The sequence below is a fragment of the Podarcis muralis genome, chromosome 7, assembly GCF_964188315.1.
Source record: "Podarcis muralis chromosome 7, rPodMur119.hap1.1, whole genome shotgun sequence".
Lineage (NCBI taxonomy): Eukaryota > Metazoa > Chordata > Lepidosauria > Squamata > Lacertidae > Podarcis > Podarcis muralis.
Genome location: NC_135661.1, coordinates 8,652,033 through 8,673,765, shown reverse-complemented (window position 1 = coordinate 8,673,765; position 21,733 = coordinate 8,652,033). Strand labels below are relative to the sequence as shown.

The following is a 21,733-nucleotide window of genomic DNA, read 5'->3' as shown; positions in this document are numbered from 1 at the left end:
ACAATGTGCAATTTACATAGTATAAATGTGCTGTCATATGTATCATTTAAACGCCTTTATAGAACTGATTTTGTGTTTTTATTATGTTGGAAGCCACCCAGAGTGGCTGGGGCAGCTCAGTCAGATGGGCAGGGTATTATTATTATTATTATTATTATTATTATTATTATTAATTTTAAAGGAGGGGGAGAGACAATAAAATGATTTAAGATATATTGGTAGCCATTTATTGAATACAGAGGATAAGATCACTCATAATGTTCTGAGGTATCAATATAGTACATGCAGGTCTCGTTAGCTGAACACAATGCGTTTTCAGGAAATCGTATGTTACGCAAGTGTTCACATAATGAGTAAACCATTTCAATTGATTCCTATTTTCCTTTTAGGTAAGCGTGGTTTGTCTGAAACCACTTGGCAGGCCAGCCCTCAAAATCTTGCAGCCTAATTAGACCCACAAGCTAGATGTTCCCCACTACTTGTGTAAACTGACACTTTCTGTACCTTTTTCTTGTTCTTCTATAGAATTTCTTTTTTTTTTTAAGAAAAGAAAACCAATAACTTTTGCATAAACCACACTAATTTCCTGCTACTGATTGGCCACTGCTTATATGTCTGCTCTACCACTTATTCCCACCCTGGGAAAAGCACCTAAGCTTAACTCACTTCCTGACCTCACCAGTTTCATCACTGAGCCTTAATAGCTAAGCAGTTAAAACCAGAGCTGTGGCAGTGGGGTGGGGGGTGGGGAACCCTTCTGCTGATTTCCCCTTCTGTCCTCTTTAATGTTCCTGATCCATACTCACAAACATAATAATAGAATCACAGAATTGTAGAGTTTGAAGCATCCTCAAGGGTCATCTAGTCCAACCCCCTCAAATGAAGGAATCTCAACGAAAACATCCATGACAGATGGCCATCCAGCCTCTGCTTAAATACCTCCAAGGAATGAGAGTCCACCACATTCCAAGGAAGTCAGTTCTGCTCCTGAACAGCTCTTACCAGCAGAAAGATCTTCTTGATGTTTAGTTGGAATCTCCTTTCTTGTAACTTGGAGCCTACCTTCCAGAGCAGGAGAAAACAAGCTTGCTCCATCTTTCATGCGACAGTCATCTTCAAATATCTAAAGGGTTATCTTATCTCTTCTGAATTTACAACGTTCTGAACATTAAGAGCTGCTCTTTTGGTTTTGTAGGTGAGATTACATGACATGCAATACCAAGGTTTCCCCCCAGAACAATTTAAATGGCATTTTGTGTTATTTCTAAATAATTTTCAAGGACAAACTCAACAAACAACAAATTGGATTATCTAGAAAGGATTTCAAGGATAATTAACCAAATGAAATCAGCTGGTGTACACTCTTTAGCAACTGCTGCAAGTATTGATTTAGCAGTGCCCAAAATTCACAACTGCTTTTAAAAATCCATTACGGTACTAAGCGTTACTAATTTGCAGTGGCACCTTGTCAGTTCTAGAACTAGCCAGTTTTATTGGAGGTAAACAGTAATACTTCCCACTTTACTCTCCCCAAGGTGGCCCTATACCCCATTTTCAAATCTAAGAATCTTGCAATTCCTGAAAGAACTCCATTCCATTAAAAGAGAAGAATTAGAGTCACAGCCAGACTATGATATACAGAAAAAGTGGAGGAATGCAAATTCTGGCAGGCGTCAATCTTTGCTTTTTCCACCCAAGCCTGCCAGATTGGGATGAAAGCAGTGGTCAGAACTGAAAGCTGATGAAGGTAAGGATGACAATTAAGTAGCAGAGAGGAGAAATCAAAATTGTAATTACATAGGAGTACAGGGTCAGGGGAGAAAACAACAACAGTATAATAGGTTGATACTGAATTCTGTACACACCAAAGGGCCTGGACATACTCCAGATACTCAGCTGAATGATAAAGTGTCATCTTCTCAAGACAGAACTCTTGGAACAGAGAGTGACAAAAGCCCCTTAGCCAAAACTATCCCAAGGACAATAAAATTCAAAGAGAGGAAGGAGCCTAGGAATTTTCTGCGTGCATAGAGACAAATGAGACAAAAGCAAACTCTAGTGGAGGCAATACCACGGCAGAATAACAAGGCCCGTTTAATTTGTTGGCCAAGTAAAAGATAGGATGGTAGATGAAGAATTGTGCAACTGATTAAGTCCAAAGGGCTTTGGACTTCTATTTCTTGAACAGCAGCCCACCATATGCTAAACCACTTCTGAAACTGAAGGAAGAGCCAAAGGAATAGGGACCTGCTGTTCAAAGAGCCTAGCTGATCTGCACAAGACTTAGGCATGACTGAAATAGCTCTCTGAATCTCATACATTGCTAAGCAAATGCTGGTGTTTCAAGAAAATTGCACCTCTTCAGAGTTGCCCAAACATAGCCCAAGTAACTATGTGCTGTTGAATTTGCACTATGGATCCTGTTTCCAATTCACAATCAGAAGACTGGTCGTGTCCACACAGAGGAGTTCTCTTGCTAATGAGTTGTTCAGATCTGATTTTTCTGTGTGCACACTTGTCATGCAACTGCTTACACACTCCCCCTTTTCCTAGTCATCATATTCATTGCAATTCTGCTACTTGCCATCCACACCAGTGGAAGGAGCTTGACAGAATGTATCCCATGATTTCGAGTCATGGGTCCAAGAGGGTTTCTTTTTGTCCTGCCACTTTCCCCAGTTCCGATTCAGCAGATGGTTTTCCCAGGGAAGGCAGCGGGACAACAAAAAACCCTCTCAGACCTGTGACTTTGAAATCAAATGAAGGGGGAAGGGCCCCAAGTTGTGTTTTGTGTCCCTCCCCTCAATCACTCTCCTTTCTTACACTCCACTACCTTTTCCATTCCGGGCAGGTATTTAGGTATCTCTGTTCCTGTGTTGTGAGTGCAAATTTAAAAAGACCTACAATAAGTGTCCAAGTGCAAGAACAAATGTTGTAAGCATGTTGCATAACAGGGGAAATGGATAGTTTACTTTGTATTTATTACTACATTTGTATCTCACATTTCATCCAAAGAGCTCCTCCACCCCCATTTTATCCTCACAACAGCCCTGTGAAGTTGGTTAGACTGAGAGACAGCAACTGCCTCAAGGTCTCTCAAGGGCAGTGGCGTAGCGTGGGGGGTGCAGGGGGGGCCGGCCGCACCGGGCGCAACATCTGGGGGTTAGGGGCGCAAATCCACGGGTTAGGGGGCGCAAATTACTTGCCTTGCCCCGGGTGCTGACAACCCACGCTATGCCACTGCTCAAGGGAGCTTCACATGGCAATGCAGGGATTTGAACCCTGGTCTCCCAGTGAGATGGGCGCACAACCCTAGAGTCTGTCAAGACTGGCCCGTACGGGCAGGGGTACCTTTACCTTTACCTTTACTCCCAGGCCCTAGTCCAACACTCAAACCACCACACCACAATGGTTGTGCTTTTGGGGGGGACTGGCAGGAGGGCAAAGGCACCTCAACATCCCCTTGTCCACGGCTTCCATATATATAAAAAAGGACCAGACAACACTTGAAGCAGCGGCATTTCAATTAATGATTACTGGAGTGTCTGAGGCTCCATACCAACTAAAGTCCATGAGTGTGAAGAATAACCAAACAAGCAGCTGATGAGGAGGAGTTTTGGAGTTTGGATTTGATATCCCGCCTTTCACTCCTCTTCAGGAGTCTCAAAGCGGCTAACATTCTCCTTTTCCCTTCCTCCCCCACAACAAACACTCTGTGAGGTGAGTGAGGCTGAGAGACTTCAGAGAAGTGTGACTAGCCCAAGGTCACCCAGCAGCTGCATGTGGAGGAGCGGGGACGCGAACCCAGTTCCCCAGATTACGTGACTACTGCTCTTAACCACTACACCACACTGGCTCTCGACAGTGGGCTGACAACAAAGAACATGGGATCACCTGCTTGTACTCCCAGAAACAAAATGACTAGGTTGTACTCAGCTGAGGAGCAAATGGACACAAAGGTGTGGTAATAAAGGTCCCTCACTAAAGTGTCACATGTGAAAAAAGAGCTTCCATACCAGCAGTGGCTGCAGATGCATGAGTTATTTATTGGATATTCCACAGTAAGGAGAAATCCACATTAAATGGAAAAGGTATGGCCTAGCATTTTGATGACAACAAAGACATATGGAGGCTGTGAAAAACTTGCATGCACGAGATACACTGATTTCACAATAAACTCATAGCTGCAAGTTTCAGCAGTAGTCCAGTAAGAAGTCAGGTAGTCTTAAGCACACAGCAGCCTATATTGTTTACAAGGTCATGTTAAAGCAAACAAGAAGGGATTCTCATTTTACATCCCAGAAGGTGAGAAATAGGCCCAACTCTTCCAGCTGTGTGCAATTACATTCCACTTACATCTCTGTGCCACCTAAATAGATCGCAATATAATCTGGTACCTGGCTAGAGATTTTACAGGATGACTGTGAATACTGCTACTCCAACAAGTAATTTAGAAAATGGATGGTACAGAAAGCCAGCTTGCGGCATTTCTGGATTCCTCTCTGGGTCTTCTCTCTTGATTCCTTCTGTTATTTGTATCCACTGTTCGTACCTTTTCTCAGGATGTGGCATGCTGACAGCTTATAGGGGCAGAAGCTGAGAACTTAGAACAGAGTGGGGACCAAAGGTAGACAAACTATCCCAGAAGGAGCATGCCACAATCCCCCCCACCAGAGGTAAACTACAGTATAGCTTAATCCAGACAAAGAGGTGTATGGGTTGTTAGGGGATGATAGATGGCTTCAACTGGCCAGCTAAACCAATATATATACACTCCAGCTTCTTTTCTCCCACCTCAAACTTGGGGAAAGAATCAATCCTGTGGGATATTACGCTCCAATGGCCAAGGTGAATCCCACATCATCTTCTGAAACTGGCCTCCAAGCAAGGACCAAAACATAAGATACTTTCCCACCTAAGCAGACATTCTGCCCCTATCTATTTCCTGACACAGTTTACCTGCCAAGGTGACCAAAGGTGTCTCAGTCTCAAAATCAGACCTGCTTGAAATGGGTCCAATAGGTTTCATCCAGAACCTGGCCTAAGATGCTACCACACCTTCAAGAATCTTGCCAAGATTCCTTGCAACCTCTAAACATGACCTAAAGATGGTGCCCAAATAGCTTCTATAAGGGATCTCAAGTCTTCCTCTTGCTGTTTCTAAATATGCTGACGCTCCAAGTTACATTTTAGTCACTTCTGCAAATTGGCCAGTCCTGCACTGGTCAGATTCAGTCATTGGTCACTTTGTAAAGGTTCATTAGTAAACTCAGTGCCTTTAGGTCTCTCCCAAACACTTACATTTCCAGAGGCGGGAGCACCACAGCACACACTTTCAAGAAGGGATTGCAATACTTAGGAGAAGGGCTGTAGCTCAGTGACAGAGCATGCTTTGCACATAGAAGATCCACTTTCAATCCCTGGCATCTTGAGCTAGGACCCCAGTCTAATACCCTGAAGAGCTGCTGTCAGTCAGTGTAGAGCAAAATGGACCAATGGTCTGTCACAGGGTGTTTAGGGAAGTTTTCATGTTTGATGTTTTATTGTGTTTTTAATATTCTGTTGGGAGCCACCCAGAGTGGCTGGGGAAATAATAATAATATTATTATTAAGCTGCTTCTTATGTTCCTAAGATCCATCTAGGAACACCTGGGAACATCTACAAAGGACTTTCGAAGCCAGCAAGGATTTGTATTGGAGATTATGGTTGCTGCTGCTGAAACTGTCCAATTAGGACTTCATTTTATTTCATTCTGTTGAGGGGCTTCAAGCACAGGAGAGGCAGGGCAGCATATTAAATAAATAAATGATACTGCCTACAGTGGTAAAAGAGAGGCTTTATAGAGAGCTAATGGCTTAAATCAAACAATTTTCCAAGCCTGCCCAAACCTGATGACTTTTCAGTGTCACAGGAAAGAAAGGTATCTGGAACATAGGCAAGATGCTGAATGATAGATAACCTGCAAAAAAGGGTATGCAACCTTCTAGGTTCTGCACCAGGTAAGCACAATACTAAATGGTTTCATGCCCCCTTCTGAAAACGAAGAATAGTCCACTGGGAAAATGTGGTAGCAAAATTATTAAGGTTCATTTTCATTCCATATTTTAATTAAAGTTATGGTTAAACATCTTTCAGTTCAGGTTTGAATGATGCTCTAAATAAGCCACAGTTTTGCACACACTGAAATTACCAAGTAACAGGTGCTACCACTCTGCTAACACTGGGCCATAGCAAATAGATTCCCTGGTGGCAGCAACATGGCCCAATTAGTGGCTTATATAGTGTGCAGCTTATAAAAATGCTTTAGGCTAAAAAGAGAAGAAAAGTTTCAATGACCCACTTTGCCATAAAAGAAAAGGGAGAGCTGAAAAGCCATCAAGGAATTTTGTGAGAATGGAGGGGGAATAATTCTTTTTCTTTACTGATACCATGAGTGCAGACTTTGCATTTTTGGCAGCAACAAAACGAGGAAACTATGTATGTGTTGCAGACACCACAGAAAAAATGATCAAGAAATTCAATAACAAAATTGTAACAGTTTCCAGCTCTCAATGGTGAAAGTATCACCAAGGTTTTTCTTCCTGCATGGAATGCCTTTTTTCCTGAAAGAGGCTTTGTACTAATGGTCTGCAACTGACTCTGCTACTACCACTGGTGTCATAATATTTCCCCAAGATTACGCATCCCATGGGCTGTTAGCCAAATTCAGCAAAAGGAGTCTGCACAAATTCTAAAGCTATTAAATATACTTCTAGGAATGTCAGAGGTGGCAGGTCTCATTCAGGCATGTCAAATGGTCCTCCTCATCCTGGATCCAGTGAAATTTAAGAACCACTGCTGAATATAGATGGACTTAGTGACAAACAGTCAATGTTTTCGGTGGTCTACACATTTCAACACCCATTTCACATTTGATTTATGCACTTTGATTCTCTAGGTGTTCAGCTCAATGGATAGACAGTTTTAATTTCCATCCCTGTCCTGGACAAACTGAGAGGCACTTGTTTCACTTCTTCAGTTCATTAACTGTGAAATAGGGGGACTAGAGCTCTATCTAAAAACTATGGAAACAATCTGCAGCCTTGATTGATTGATTGATTGATTGATTGAAAGCATTTTCTTCAGCCAAAAAGTCTCCGAGAGCAACTTAAAGGTAAAGGTAAAGGTAAAAGGACCCCTGACCATTAGGTCGTCGTGACCGACTCTGGGGTTGCGGCGCTCATCTCGCTTTATTGGCCGAGGGAGCCGGCATACAGCTTCCAGGTCATGTGGCCAGCATGACTATGCTGCTTCTGGCGAACCAGAGCAGTGCACGGAAACTCCGTTTACCTTCCAGCCAGAGCAGTACCTATTTATCTACTTGCACTTTGACGTGCTTTCGAACTGCTAGGTTGGCAGGAGCAGGGACCGAGCAACAGGAGCTCACCCCATTATGGGGATTCGAACCGCCGACCTTTTGATTGGCAAGTCCTAGGCTCTGTGGTTTAACCCACAGCGCCACCCACATCCCTCGAGAGCAACTTACAGATCAATAAAAAAATGGCAGTCCCTACTCTCAAACTTACAATTTAAAGACATGACACAAAAGAAAAGGGGGACGGATAATTAGGTACTGTGTCACTTAAACATCAAACATGCATGAAACTGAGACTTTTGTGCTGAAAGATATTAAACTGTGCTCTGTATCATGACAAAATTGCCGAGACACTACAATGCCCAATGGCTCCAACATGTGATTCCAATGCAGATTAGGATATTTTAAGATATAATTTTAACATATTCCAGAGATCTGCAAAGCTGAAAGCGTCTCTCTCTCTCTCTCTCTCTCTCTCTCTCTCTCTCTCACACACACACACACACACACACACACACCACCAATCTCAGGGTTTGGAGCAGCAACTTCTTTGGGGGACCCTGGGGTCCTGTGATTATCAGTAATTTATTATTTTATTTTCAAAGGATTTTAGCCCACATTTTTAACCACTCAACGTGGGCTAGCATATCAACACAATGCAATATTAAGATGGTATACAGCTTTCCTGGAAAACTCACCATACTATTAACATTTGCCTGCAATAAGTACAGCCCTAATACTCACATGGCACTGCAGCAAGGGACAAGAGGATCGGACAGCACTATGCCTGAACAGCCTGTGCAGCCTAGAACACGTCTACAACACGCAAGGCTCCCTAGCAGAAAAGCCTAGCACAAAGCTTGCATTTCCTATTTATTGTCATTCCTCTTGTTACAACCCTGTGTCTTTTTCAGTAAGTCCAAAGCATGGAAGTGTGTTGCCCCTGGAACACCACTTTGTGCTAGACTGGTTGGTCTTAAATGTAAATGCAGATTCTGGTTTCTGCTTCTGTATTAATCAGCATTTCCAGCAGTGCCACTTACAAAGTGCAAGGCAGCAAGTCACAAATACTGAAACCCAATGTGAAGTCACTTTGGCAGCAATTGATTATAAGCATATGCTAAGCCAAGGTATTAAAAAAAAAATACAAGCAGAATAACTTAAAGCTTCTCTCATCCCAACCTGGAAAGAAACAGCAACTTACGAAGAGGTATATTTTTAGCACAGTGCTTAGGAAGCAAGACTCACAACTCCTCTGTAATGGTAATGCTCACCAGGATTCATCAATTGGCAGCTCAAAAGATCTCTGGAGCTTGCAAGTTGACAGTTTCTTGTCTAGTACAGGGTACACACACACCCTTCGCATTTCTTCATATTTCATTCATTTTATGTGCTGAAACACTCCCAAATAGGAAATGTATTAATCCTAGAGAACCACTGTTCAAAGAAGCAGAACTGACCTTCTCAACAATTGTTTTGTTTTACTAATTTGAATGGTGCCACCTTTTAACATTCAGCTGGAAGTTTGCAATTGGAAGCCTTTGCCCGAGAATTAATCCATCATGGATGCTTCCCAGGTGCCAGAAAAATCTCTGTGGAGCTCTGGCAACATCCCAAGCCCAGCACTGAACAAGAAGGTTCGTCTATGCTCATACATTTCAGTTAACCTACACTGCACAAGCTGGCAGTTGAATGGAGCACATGCTAAAAAGGACAATGACATGAATACATGGGATGAAATTCTTTGGAGAAAAACAAAGGCTAGGATCCAAAGAGCTGAGCTGGACGTGGCCAAGAGCTTACATGCACCAAAAGGGCTATTTACTTTCCCCTTTGGAATCACAGACACAAACACCATAAAATGAAAATGGCTACTTTAAACATTTCTCAAAATATCTGGCCCACTCCCTCAAGTCAGAGATTATAATATATTTGCTAAGAAATTGGTCATAAAATGCTTTACACCTTTCACAATGAAAAAGTCATTTGCATCTTCAACTTTATTTCCAGTTGAACTATCACTCCCTTGTTTGCCCAAGAGCATTCCTGCATGTTTCTATCTGCACAGGTTGCTTAGTCATTAGACACCCATCAGTTAAATCCTAATGAAATAATTGTGGGTTGACATGCTGCCACCCAAAGAGAGAGATACAAATGAGGCCAGTTAAGAAATCATAATTTCCTCTCTGTACAGCCTTCCATTACTGACAAGGTGAATCACCGGTGAGAACTTCTGGAGAATGTTGCCACACCAGTTAGTAGCAAAAGTAATTTCTAAGGCACATGAAAGCTTCCTGGGCTTACGGCAGCTCCAGGTAAATATGCACCACTGACTTTGATTAAATGAAATAGAACAAAGTTTAGGTCAGTTTTTAGAAATGGCCATCTTACACACTTGCAGGGTACTCATTTGGCTCCTCCGAATTAGTTTTTTACCCTTCAATGATGCTTAAAATCACCAAGTACAGAGTGGTAGCCACTGTCACTTAGCTTTCCCCTTGCATTTAAAATCCTCAAATCCAGAGGCTTCTTGATCGCATGGGAAATGTGTCCATGTGAAGAAAGGCTCCCTTGTCCATATGGGAAGCAGCTCTGTGCGCATGACAACAGTTCTACAAAATAAGCAGGATAGCTCTTCCTTACTTGCATGGGGACATCATGTGTACACTGGAACTCCACCAGAGTTTTGCACAGAACTGATAAACTATCCAGGATGTGTGCAAGTATGGCAGAAGCACAAAAGGGTGAGAGCGAAGACGCAAAACAGTGGCACCTCGGTTTAAGAACAGCCCTGTTTACGAACTATTCGGTTTACGAACTCTGCAAAACCGGAAGTAGTGTCCTAGTTTGCGAACTTTACATCGGTCTAAGAACGGAAGCCAAATGGTGGAAGGGCACTGGTGGTGGGAGGCCTCATTAGGGAAAGCGTGCCTCAGTTTAAGAACTGTTTCGGTTTAAGAACAGACTTCTGGAACGGATTAAGTTCGTAAACTGAAGTACCACTGTATAGAACAAGATGATGACAGAGGCCTGCTCCTCAACAGATGGGCTGTGATTACCACTGGGCCCACCAAGCCTGTCTAAACCTGTTCCTCACAAGGAATATTGTAGTCAGTCAGGAAATGTCTATTAACAAGTCCCCAGCAGGACAAACAATATCCCCCAGATAGCATGTCAGAGAGGGGTTTGACCCACCTGACAACTCAAGTAACACCTTGATTAGAACAAACTGCCAAGCTCTGCTGTTGTTCAACTTATTTGCTCTAACACAGAATGTAAAATATCAGAAGGGGACCTGAGGGTACTTTGTATGTATCTTTGATATACCTAAGTTCATAATATTTACTGAATGAAGAATATACCAGGGCATAGTTATCAAGTTTGGCTACATACTTCTACGTGCATTGCTGAAAAATTACTATCACTGCATAATTTTCAGGAACACACATGACAGGGGACAGGTCCACGAATGACAGGGTGCCCAAATGCAGTAGGTATTTATTTATTATGATCATTTAAATCCTACCTTTAAAAGAGAGAAGTCTTTCTAAAGTGCCTTACAAAAAAGTAAAACAATATTATTTACGGTATTTTGTTAATACAAAAATATAAGTCTTGCTTCAAAGCCTACTTAAAGGAGTTTCCCAGGAAAGCTATTCTACAGTTCTGGATCCATCACTGAAAAGGTTGTGGACTTGGTATCTGTCAATCTGATCTTCCCTAGCAGCTGTCCAGAGAACAGGTACTCCCCTTAAGAAATGTCTAAGCATACATTCAAACAAAAGTGTGAGGTACCTTCTTCCCTTTGGTGTGGGAGTTATCAGTATATGCTATGCACATTTTCTGAGATGTTTAGGGGCACCTCTGGCCCTCCAGATATTGCTGAACTATAGTTCTCATCATCCCTGGCCATTGGCTACGCTTGCTGGGGCTGAAGGAGTTGGAGTTCAGCAACAACTGGAGGGCCAAAGGTTCCCCACAGTCACATTAAGGAGTTTGGGATAGACTAAAATCGTTTCAAGTCCAACAGCCTCACATAAATATACCGTATGTTTCTGTGTTTAAGACTAGGTTTTTCCCCTAAATAATAATGTCAAAAATTAGGCGGTGTCTTATACTCTGGGCCATCTCCCCCCATTTTCTTTAATCTGAGTCCCCCAAAATAGGGTCTTATACATGGGGGCATCTTATAGACGGAAAAATATGGTAATATGTGGTTGGGTCAAAAACAAGTACCTACTGGCCAAGAACTATTTTCTTTTCAGTAAGGCTGCAACTGAGCGGTCTTGTCGCTTCTAGATTATGAACCTATAGCAAAGCATAGCTGACACTTGAGACAGTAAAAAAGGACCAATTTTTATTAGCCTACCAGACCAAAGGCCTATGTAGTCCAGCATCTTGTACCCTACAGTGGGCAATCAGACACCTATGGGCAGTCAAGAATCAGGACATAAGCACAATATTCATCTCCTACTATTATTTCCCATGTTTCTGATCCAGGAGCAAACACTATTACTGTGCATTTGACCTCCCTGAGATGGCAGGGTAAAACCACATTAAATCTATTGTTTACAATCCTTCTGAAGAAGCCCTGAAACTAACATATTTCAAATGAAACTCCAACACTGCTTGCTACTATGAGTGAGAACCTCTATTCCTGACTAGTACACTGCGAATCTGTTATTTATAAGTGTGTTATTTCTCCACACTCCTTGTTGTGGTAACATGTAATCTCTATTCCATTTTACAACACCCTGCCCTCAAAATAGTCCCATTACTCTCCTCCACTCTTTCTGAAATTCATAGCATATGAACACAAATGGGAGACCACCAGGGCTCTCCATATCACCACAATAGGGCAGTGAGATGTTGCTGCACCAATTTACAGTCTGCCAATGTTTGGAAGCTTTATCTTTGCAACCATATGTGCCCAAACCCTTTTCTCCCCCTCCCCCCAATACGTGAAAGCCTGAATTGGCTCCATCACCATCACCTCTAACTCTTTCTTTGCCTGAATGAATTTCTGAAGCTTCTTGTTATTCCATTTAAATACTTTTCATGACACAATTACTGAGACAGGCTGCAAAGAGCTCTAATTAACTGTGACCTCTCTAATGAGGCAACTTTCCCAAGTTCTTGCCAAAGTGTGTGTCAGTGGTGTACTGGGGCAGGCTCAAATTTTTTTTACAGAAACAATGTATGAAATGTGTAGTAAAGAAACAAGTTGAAGTGGCCAACAATACACCATAAAGTGCTGCAAGGGGCTTATTTTAAACAAACACATTTAACGGCAAAACCCTTAAAGGTTTATACTATGTGTACAATGGAACGCTACTGGAGTGTCTCAGGTTCTAGATAAGCTGAACCAATGGCATAGTGTAGTCAGTCAATGAAGTGTCTGTAACACAGAGCTGAAAAGAGTCAACTCTCCCCAACCCCACCCAAGGCACCCCCATCCTTGCTCCACCCCCATCCTTGTCAGTTATCCCAAGCCTCCAGTGGCTTTGCAAACCTTAGTGCCAAAATTAGCACTATCTGGCTTAGGCTCAGGTTAGACACAATATTCCTGTTCTCTGTCTGGTGGGCTTCAATGCTACCTCTTCCATCTGGTGCCAATTTATTCCCTCCTTCCTTCCATGGCTTCCTTTAATCATGGGGTGATAGATAAATATAATAACCCTTAATGTTGTTATTCCAACAAACCCATGTACAAGAGTGAAATGTCTGTCAGCTGCAGTTTCTTTCACCTTACCAAAAGGCCTCACATATCCATTTTGATTCTGTAGCAAGTTTTACATAAATTTTCAAGCCTGGACAGCAGGAGGCTTAATTAAGCAAACCTTGGAATCATGGCACAGTCCATGAACAACTTATGGATAGGAATGCCATGGATAAGCCCAGATAACAACTACCAGACATGCGATTTGACCATTAATGTTTGCTTAACTAATGGGTTCAACTCTATTTTTGCAAATAAGCTGTACTGTTACCAAAAAAATGAACTCCAGACCACAAGACTAATTAATCATTGCATTCTTAACTCCCCCAGAAACAGCAGATGTCAGTAACAAAAGCATAGCCTTGCAGAGCTAGTAGAATTCACTTTAATAACACGGGGGGGGGGGACAACAGTAAAAGAAAATATGTTTAGAAATATTAAGTCTCTTTTCCACATTAAGCTGAAGGGCATGAACAAGGCATTAACCTTGCTATCATCAGAGTACAGTAATAATTTTGTCCAGGCTGCTCGCTACTAAATCTGTTACTGCTCAGGATTCTTTTTAGCAATAAGAAATAACCTTCTGCTGAGCCCCTAAACAACTGCAGGTGATCAAATATAAGCATTCAATGCAGCGCTTGCTGAACCATCCCCATTCGGTTCACGCCACCCGGCTTCTGACAAAGAACCTGTGTCACTGCAAGCCACACTGCTGGGGGAGAGGGCGGGGTGATGGAGGGAGGTGCATGAGAAAGAGATGCAGACCAGGGAAGAGATGCAAGCAGAAATGACTGACAGCAATTTCCCCAAACTACATATTTCAAACAACACACAATTGCTCTCTAACTACAGTTCAACTGCCCATATTTACTGGAGGAGGAGGCTGAAGTGGAAAAGAATCATAGCTACTTCCCTCGGCCTTTCAACAGTCATTATAACCTCTAGTTTAGATACTCAGTACTTAAGAACACCCCAGATATTTCACTGTGAAAATAATTATTGGTAAATAACAAAATAATAATTAAGAACACCATAAAATCAATTTTCAAGAGACTGCTCTCTGGGCAATGGAGACAGGGAGGGTTTGCCCTTCCTGGTTCAAAACAAGGTTCTGAAAGCCTTATCATCTTACATCCTGCACCTTCCCTGGTGCTGGATCACCTTTGCATCATCATCGTTTCAACAAATTTGGGTGTCAGACCTGGCAGGCATGTGTATGACTTGTTGCTTCATTCTCTCCTAATTATCTATCAATCTCCCCCCTAACCTAATTATGATCCTAGCGCATCAAGGCTTTTTTTGGAACAGTCAGGTGCTCCTCTCTCATCCCCACCCAAAAGCATTCATCACCACCCCTTATTGAGTTTGCACCTGAGATTTCACAGCTCCCCATCCTCCATCTAGTAACCACAATCCCCTACTACTTCACAGTATATCCTCCATCACCTTCACATTGCTTCTCCTAAGCTCCTTTCACCCATTCCTCACTCTTCTTGCTCCTCACATTTTACCAAAGCCTAAAGGCAATTTATCCAGTCTGCTCACTAACCAACATTCCTGTGCCCTCAGCATACCTATACCCTTCTCATTTTGACTCTTCATCTTATCCCCACTCCCCTTTTGGCCTTCTCTTCAATCTTACCCTATCTTTTACTAACTGGCACCCCACCTTCAATTACTGCTCTTTGTGATCCCTCACCCTTTCTTTTATTCCCCTTCCCCATATTCCTTCCAACTTAATGCCCACTGTCACATATTTCTTCCGCCCTCTTTCATTCTTTCAAATCTCTCCATTTCAGTAACCCACCATTTTTTATCCTCCATACCAGAGTTTTCACATCCTACCTTATTCCAAAGCCTTGATTTGGGGGTACCCCCAATTCCGACACTTCTCCCAACACCACATTTCTTCCCAACATCAAAAATTGTGGACACACCTCCCCCCCCCCCCCCGAATTGATACCCTGTCTTTTCTAACCTCTTGATTTAGGGTACTGCATATACATATGAACATTTCGTCTTTTACTCCTCCGCCATCCCTATCCTTTGGGGTTGTAAAAGATGTCAAAATCACCCCCTAACACTGAAAGTTCTTAATAAATTGTTGATTAAAAACATCACCATCATCATCATCATCACTGAGAGGAGGAAAGAAATACAAGGGGGAATAGATTCCTCTTTATCCTCTGCCTCATTATAACCCTTTGGCATCTCTCCCCTCTCTACCACCCCATTCACCTTGACATCCCCTCCCCAATGTTATTGTTAAAGCACTTTTAAGGAGGTCAGATGTTGGTTGTGATGATGACAACCAATGCTGATGAATACCAGATCCACCCACCAATCTTATTGTTAAAGCCCAATTATGATTATGACAAGATGCTCCCCTAATCTTAACGCTACTTCACAGGGAAGGGATGAATATAATGATGTAGAATAGATGATGAAGGCCAGACACATCTTATTGTTAAAAGCCCACTCTGCAGAGGTGAGCAGGCCCTGAAGATGATGGTGAAGAAGAAGCAGGAGGAGGAGGCCAAATTCCACCCCACCCACACAATCCATCGCTAAATTGCAGGGATGAGGATGCTGACCTGATTCCTCGCCCCATACACGCTCCATTTATAAGCCTAAACTGGGGGGGGGGGGGGAGAGAGAGAAAGTGTGTGTTTACAGTTGTGGCGCTGGTGAAGAACAGATTCCCCCCTCCTGCCCCACCTTATTGTTGAAGAGGAGGAGGAGGAGGAGGAGGAAGGCCAGCCAGGTCCAGTCCCCGTCTCCCTCCCCCTGCGCCCTCCGCATCCCCTTTCCCTCCTCCTCACCTCCAGCTCCGTGTCTCCCGGCTCGGCCACGCCGATGATCTCGCTGGGCAGCTCGGCCAGGTCCGTGACCCGGATCAGCCCGTCGTGGAGGAAGATGGTCTCCTCCTTCACCGACAGCCACTGCGCAGAGTCTGCCGCGGCGGCCGCGGCCGCAGCAACCGCCGAACCCGACGCGCCTGCCGGGGACCCCATCAGGAGGCGGCGGCGGCGGCGGCGGGTGAAGCCGAGGCGGCGGCGTTGACAGCACCTGCCTCAGCGTAGGGGAGGGGAAGGGATGCTGTTGCTGAGGGAGGGAGGGAGGCGGATCCCTTCAGCCCCCCGCCATGGCGGGGAGGAGCCGAGCCAAGGAGAAAGAGGGAGAAGGAGGAGAAAGGGGAAAGCGGGGGGGGGCGAAGGGATTTTTTTGGGGGGCGGGGTGGGTGATGAGGGTCGAGGGGGGGCCCCAGTCAGTCAGGCGGTGCCTCTCTCCCCTCTCCCCTCTCCTCTCCCTCACACACACAGGTGACAGCGCGACGCCATGTTGGAGGCGGAGGGCTGCTGAGGCGGAGGGACCAGCATGCACCGCGCGCGCCGAACCGTCATAGAAAGAGAGCGAGGGGAGCGGGAGGCCGCGGCGAGCGAGCGGGCGGGAGTGACTGACAGGTGCGAGCGCTCCGAAAGGGAGGGGGGGGGAGAGCGGCGGCGGCGACGTCGACGACCGGGCCCGCTCACTGGCCGCCAGGGAATAAGGAGCCCGCCCCCTTCCGAGCCGGTTGGCTCCGCCCACCTCTCTCCCCTCAGGCGCCTCCTGCCTGGTCTCCCTGCGGCGGCTTCGCTTCTTTTTCCCTCAGAAAATTAAAAAAATTCGGCTTGGCCCAAGGGGGAGAGTTCTTTGTCTCTCTCCCTCTCCACCGAACCGTCGTCCTCGCTGTTTGTACCTATTCCGTGTGTACATGGCGTGTGCAGAGGGTCCCTGCCCTCAAGGAGCTTCCAAATATGTCACCTCACAGGGTACATGCCCCTCAGCGCAAATAATAAAACTTTTGTCCTTTTGTCACTTAGCTGTCATCACCGACATTATTTTTTATTTTACAACAACAACAATAATAATAATAATAATATTTTTTTATTTGTACCCCGCCCATCTGGCTGGGTTTCCCTAGCCACTCTGGGCGGCTTCCAACAAAGATGAAAAATACACTAAAATGTCACACATTAAAAACTTCCCTGAACAGATGTCTTCTGAATGTCAGGTAGTTGTTTATCGCTTTGACATCTGAAGGGAGGGCGTTCCACAGGGCGGGCGCCACTACCGAGAAGGCCCTCTGCCTGGTTCCCTGTAACTTGGCCTCTCGCAGTGAGGGAACCGCCAGAAGGCCCTCAGAGCTGGACCTCAATGTCCGGGCAGAACGATGGAGGTGGAGACGTTCCTTCAGGTATACAGGACCGAGGTTATTTAGGGCTTTCAAGGTCAGCACCAACACTTTGAATTGTGCTCGGAAACATACTGGGAGCCAATGTAGGTCTTTCAAGACCGGTGTTATATGGTCTCGGCGGCCGCTCCCAGTCACCAGTCTAGCTGCCGCATTCTGGATTAGTTGCAGTTTCCGGGTCCCCTTCAAAGAAAGCCCCACATAGAGCGCATTGCAGTAGTCCAAGCGGGAGATAACTAGAGCTTGCACCACTCTGGCAAGACAGTCTGCAGGCAGGTAGGGTCTCAGCCTGCATAGCAGATGGAGCTGATAAACAGCTGCCCTGGATACAGATTTGACCTGCGCCTCCATGGACAGCTGTGAGTCCAAAATGACTCCCAGGCTGCGCACCTGGTCCTTCAGGGGCACAGTTACCCCATTCAGGACCAGGGAATCCTCCACACCTGCCGCCTCCTGTCCCCCAAAAACAGTACTTCTGTCTTGTCAGGATTCAACCTCAATCTGTTATCCGCCATCCATCCTCCAACCGCCTCCAGACACTCACACAATACAATATACAATACGGTTATATGCTTCCAGGGTTCATAGTGAGTCTCATAACCCACAAAACGGCTCTCCCCAGCCAAACGGGTTGTAAATAAGTTACATATTTCAAAGTTCCGATCACCCCTGTTTGTGTAAATGGGCATGCTTTTAAATTTTCATTTACTATTTGTATTGTTCGTTACATTTCTATACCGCCCTTCACCCGTAGATCTCAGGGCAGTTCGAAACACAAGATAAAAACACTAGATACATAATAAAAACAAAAGCAAAAAAACAAAACACCAACCAATAAATCTTGTTCCCATTTTACATGCCAACTTTAAAAATTGTCAGCCTGGGTGGCGGGTTGGTTAGAGCGTGGTGCTGGTAATGCCAAGGTTGCAGGTTTGAGCCTCATATGTTTTATATATGCTGTAAACCCTAGAAACCCAGCCAGGTGGGTGGGGTATAAACAATAAAATTATTATCACTATTAGTATTATCATAAACTTTTATTATTTATCTCTTGTCTGGTTTTGGAAAGGCTTTGTCAGTCCATGGGAGTCATAATAAAACACCTGGAAAAGGCAGGATTTTGCTCTTAAGTTGATGTCATCGTTCCTGGTTTAGAATGGCTTCTGATCATTTATTTTCCCATTTGTGATGGTTTCCCTATCATGTTCTATACTCAATTCCTTTCTTATTTCTAGCTCAGCATCACTAAACGAAACTTTCTAGATGTTTCAAACAGTGCCAAATGACTAAGCCTGCCTTACACAGGTTGGCTGGTTTTCATACAGGCTTATTCCCAGATAAGTCTGGTTAGGTTTGAAGCCTTCCATCTTCCAGATGAAGGAGGCTAGTCCTAAATTAGCTAGATTCCTCCTTTCACTTCAAAGATATCCTTTCCTCCTGTGCCTTTGGTTTCTAGGTCGTCCTCTCACACTTCAATATCTTCTTGCTGAACAGGCAGCCCTGTTCAGGGAAGTATTTAATGTGTGACATTTTAATGTATTTTTAATCTTTGTTGGAAGCCGCCCAGAGTGGCTGGGCACAATTATTTATTTATTTATTTATTTATTATTATTATTATTATTATTATTATTATTATTATTATTATGCTGGCAATTTCCAGAACCCTTCATCTCATTCTGTTGCAATTGAGAGGGCTGCTGTTAGTACGTATGTAAGAATGTCGGGACTCTTTCCAATGCACAGCGGAACTGATCCTGCGATAGATAGAATCAGGTGACTTAGATGTTTTTCTCATCCTGCTTCGCTTAAATTGCTTTACAAATCTCCAAAGTGCCATCTGATAACAGGCTTATTGCTCTGCAAGACTCTCTCCCAGAGGCAGAGGGAATGCAGTCTTTCCAAGGCAATTGTCTGAAGCCAGAAATATACAGGAAAATAAAAAATAGCCGGCGTCATATTACAACGTATTTTTATACACCATATATATTATGAGAGAAACTTGAGTGAAGTTATTTGAGATAAATGCAAGACAAGCAGTACCTGAGTGATGAAAAGTGGGGTGCAAGAGGGAAATATAATAGTTATTGGCATTTTATTAATGAGAATGTGCAAATTAGTGCTCAAGTTGGAAAGGTGAGATGCATTTTGGCAGAGCCCAACCTTTGAAATTGTGCAAGTTAATCACTCAGCATTCCTTCCTTTGTCCCTGATGCCCAGTGGGTTATACCAGCCTTTGCCAATCTGGTGCCCTCCAGACGTTTTGGGCTCAGAACTCCCATCAGCCCCAGCCAGCAAAGTTGCAGCTAAACCGAGAAATAATGGCATGTTCCTGGGGATTCACAAGGCAGTTCACTCCATTTTCCCAACGTTTCCTTAACTATTTATTTATTCATAAACATATTTATATGCCAGTACAGTGGTACCTCGGGTTACATACGCTTCAGTTTACATATGTTTCAGGTTACAGACTCTGCTAAGCCAGAAATAGTACCTTGGGTTAAGAACTTTGCTTCAGGATGAGAATAGAAATCGTGCAGTGGGAGGCACCATTAGCTAAAGTGGTGTCTCAGGTTAAGAACAGTTTCAGGTTAAGAATGGACCTCCGGAACGAATTAAGTACTTAACCTGAGATACCACTGTATTTCATTAACAATTTTGAAGTGGTTTACAACAAAAATACATAAAAGCATTGTTAAAATGGTACAGAAAACTTAAAAACAGATATCAGTTAACCATGGTAGAAATATGTGTTCTTAATTGCCTTCATAGGTCTGGCAGAACAGATAAAGAATCACAAAAGGGATTTGCATAGAAACCTGCTGAAGTGAGCAAGATTTCACCCTCATTCATCAGCCGATAAGTGGGGGGGGGGGGGTTTAAATCCTACTGCTATGGCTGCATGCTGCTGTTCCCTGCTAGGAACAGGAGTGCACAACCAATGCCTGATTTAACCCGCCCCCCTCCTTCTCATCAGATGACACGACGAGTGATGTCAGTTGATGGGCAGGTTGCCGTGATTTGGGGGAAATGACCTTGTGGGCCAACCTGGACCCTCTGTCCAGCTAAGATTGGCAGGCAGATCCCACCCTTGTTCTATTTTAATCTCACATAAGGCTGTGGGCTACCCAAAATGCCTCAAAGCACATTTCCCCAGCTATTATTGCAGATGCGGCTTTCAGGGGAAGGGAGGTATTGCATTAAATTGTTAAGTTTTATACAAATCAGCAACAATAAGATTTATTACACAACCATAGACCTTTTAATAAAAATCCTAGCAACTCCTTTCTCTTTCTCAGTAAGTGATGTAGTCTGCAAGGCACAAACAAAACAAAAACAGACCAGAAAAGGTTACCTTACCGTAGTGCTATTAGTTTACTGGCCAAACCGGGGCCAGATTAGTCAGTAGGGTTGCTAGACATCTAGGGGTGACATGAAGAATCACGGTTTTCCTTTATCCCTCCTGGTGGCAGATTGCATTGCCAGGTGGGTGAGAGTGCATTAAACAATTTTTCTTAGATGACTGCATGCAGCTTGCAAGTTTCAGTCTGGCAGGAGCCAACTGCAAATTATTGCACATGCTCTCGGTGTGGGTGGGTGTCTGCACTTCTCTGCTCCCCCCCATTAACCTCTGTCTCCAGGGCTCAGTAATGGGAGGGAGCACAGAAGAAGAATCACCAGGGTTGGCCACAATTATATCACCAGGGAGCACCTATAGGTCTCTGGTTTGGGACCTGAAATCTCAGTCTAGAATGTTCCTGACCTGGTAACCTTACTTAGCAACAACCTATGTCATGACTCATTTATAGCGCATAGCATGGTTCTCAGCCAAGATGCTCCACACTGACTCATTCCCATGCACTTCCTGTGTGTTGACAGGAGTGTCAAGCCTTGGAGGAGCCATTTCCTCTGTTATTATTATTTAGCCGAGTTCCTAACTGGTGTCATTTGTATGGCATGAAGAGTTGCAGGATGGGTTTTGGCTTCTGGGAACAGGTTATCAGTGACTGCTTATGTGCTAGTAGTCTATTACTCCAAGTTGATTGGCAATTTCACTGTTGCAGTATGCAAGCCCCAATCTCTGAATGGCCAGGGACTCCACGGGCCTCAGCACCGGCCTGGGCTTCAGTTACCTTGGAATGAAGGTCAATGGAAACTCTGGTGTCTTTGGCTCCAGCACGGAGCAGACATCTCTCCGTCTCCAGCTTCCAGCACCAACTTCTAAGCATCATCACACAAAACTCTTAATACACAGCCCCTTCTTGGCCAATTGTGGAAGCCATATCCAGCCAGCCGAGGTGGGCCCACCAATGTCTCTATGGCAACAGAGCAGTCTTTAAAGATGTGAATGGCAGGTACTTAGCTGAGCAGCTAAGGCAAAGGAACAAAAGAACCAGCCTGGCTGGTTTAGCAAGCTTCCTCCTATAG

The 21,733-nt window shown here is 44.1% G+C and overlaps 1 protein-coding gene across 8 annotated transcripts in view; it reads right to left on the bottom strand.

Annotated features, from left to right (window-relative positions):
• The window catches only part of HECTD4 (HECT domain E3 ubiquitin protein ligase 4), a 121,969-nt gene extending 105,411 nt beyond the window's left edge, over positions 1 to 16,558 (bottom strand). For 5 of the 8 annotated variants that reach the window (XM_028741328.2, XM_028741329.2, XM_028741332.2 and 2 more), the window contains exon 1: positions 15,897 to 16,558. In XM_028741328.2, coding sequence (XP_028597161.2) covers positions 15,897 to 16,088 — 192 coding nt within the window. In that variant the 5' untranslated portion in view covers positions 16,089 to 16,558. The remainder of the gene's footprint in view (positions 1 to 15,896) is intronic. The other 3 variants (XM_028741333.2, XM_028741335.2, XM_028741334.2) reach the window with 1 other exon arrangement.
• Positions 16,559 to 21,733: the final 5,175 nt, after the last annotated feature.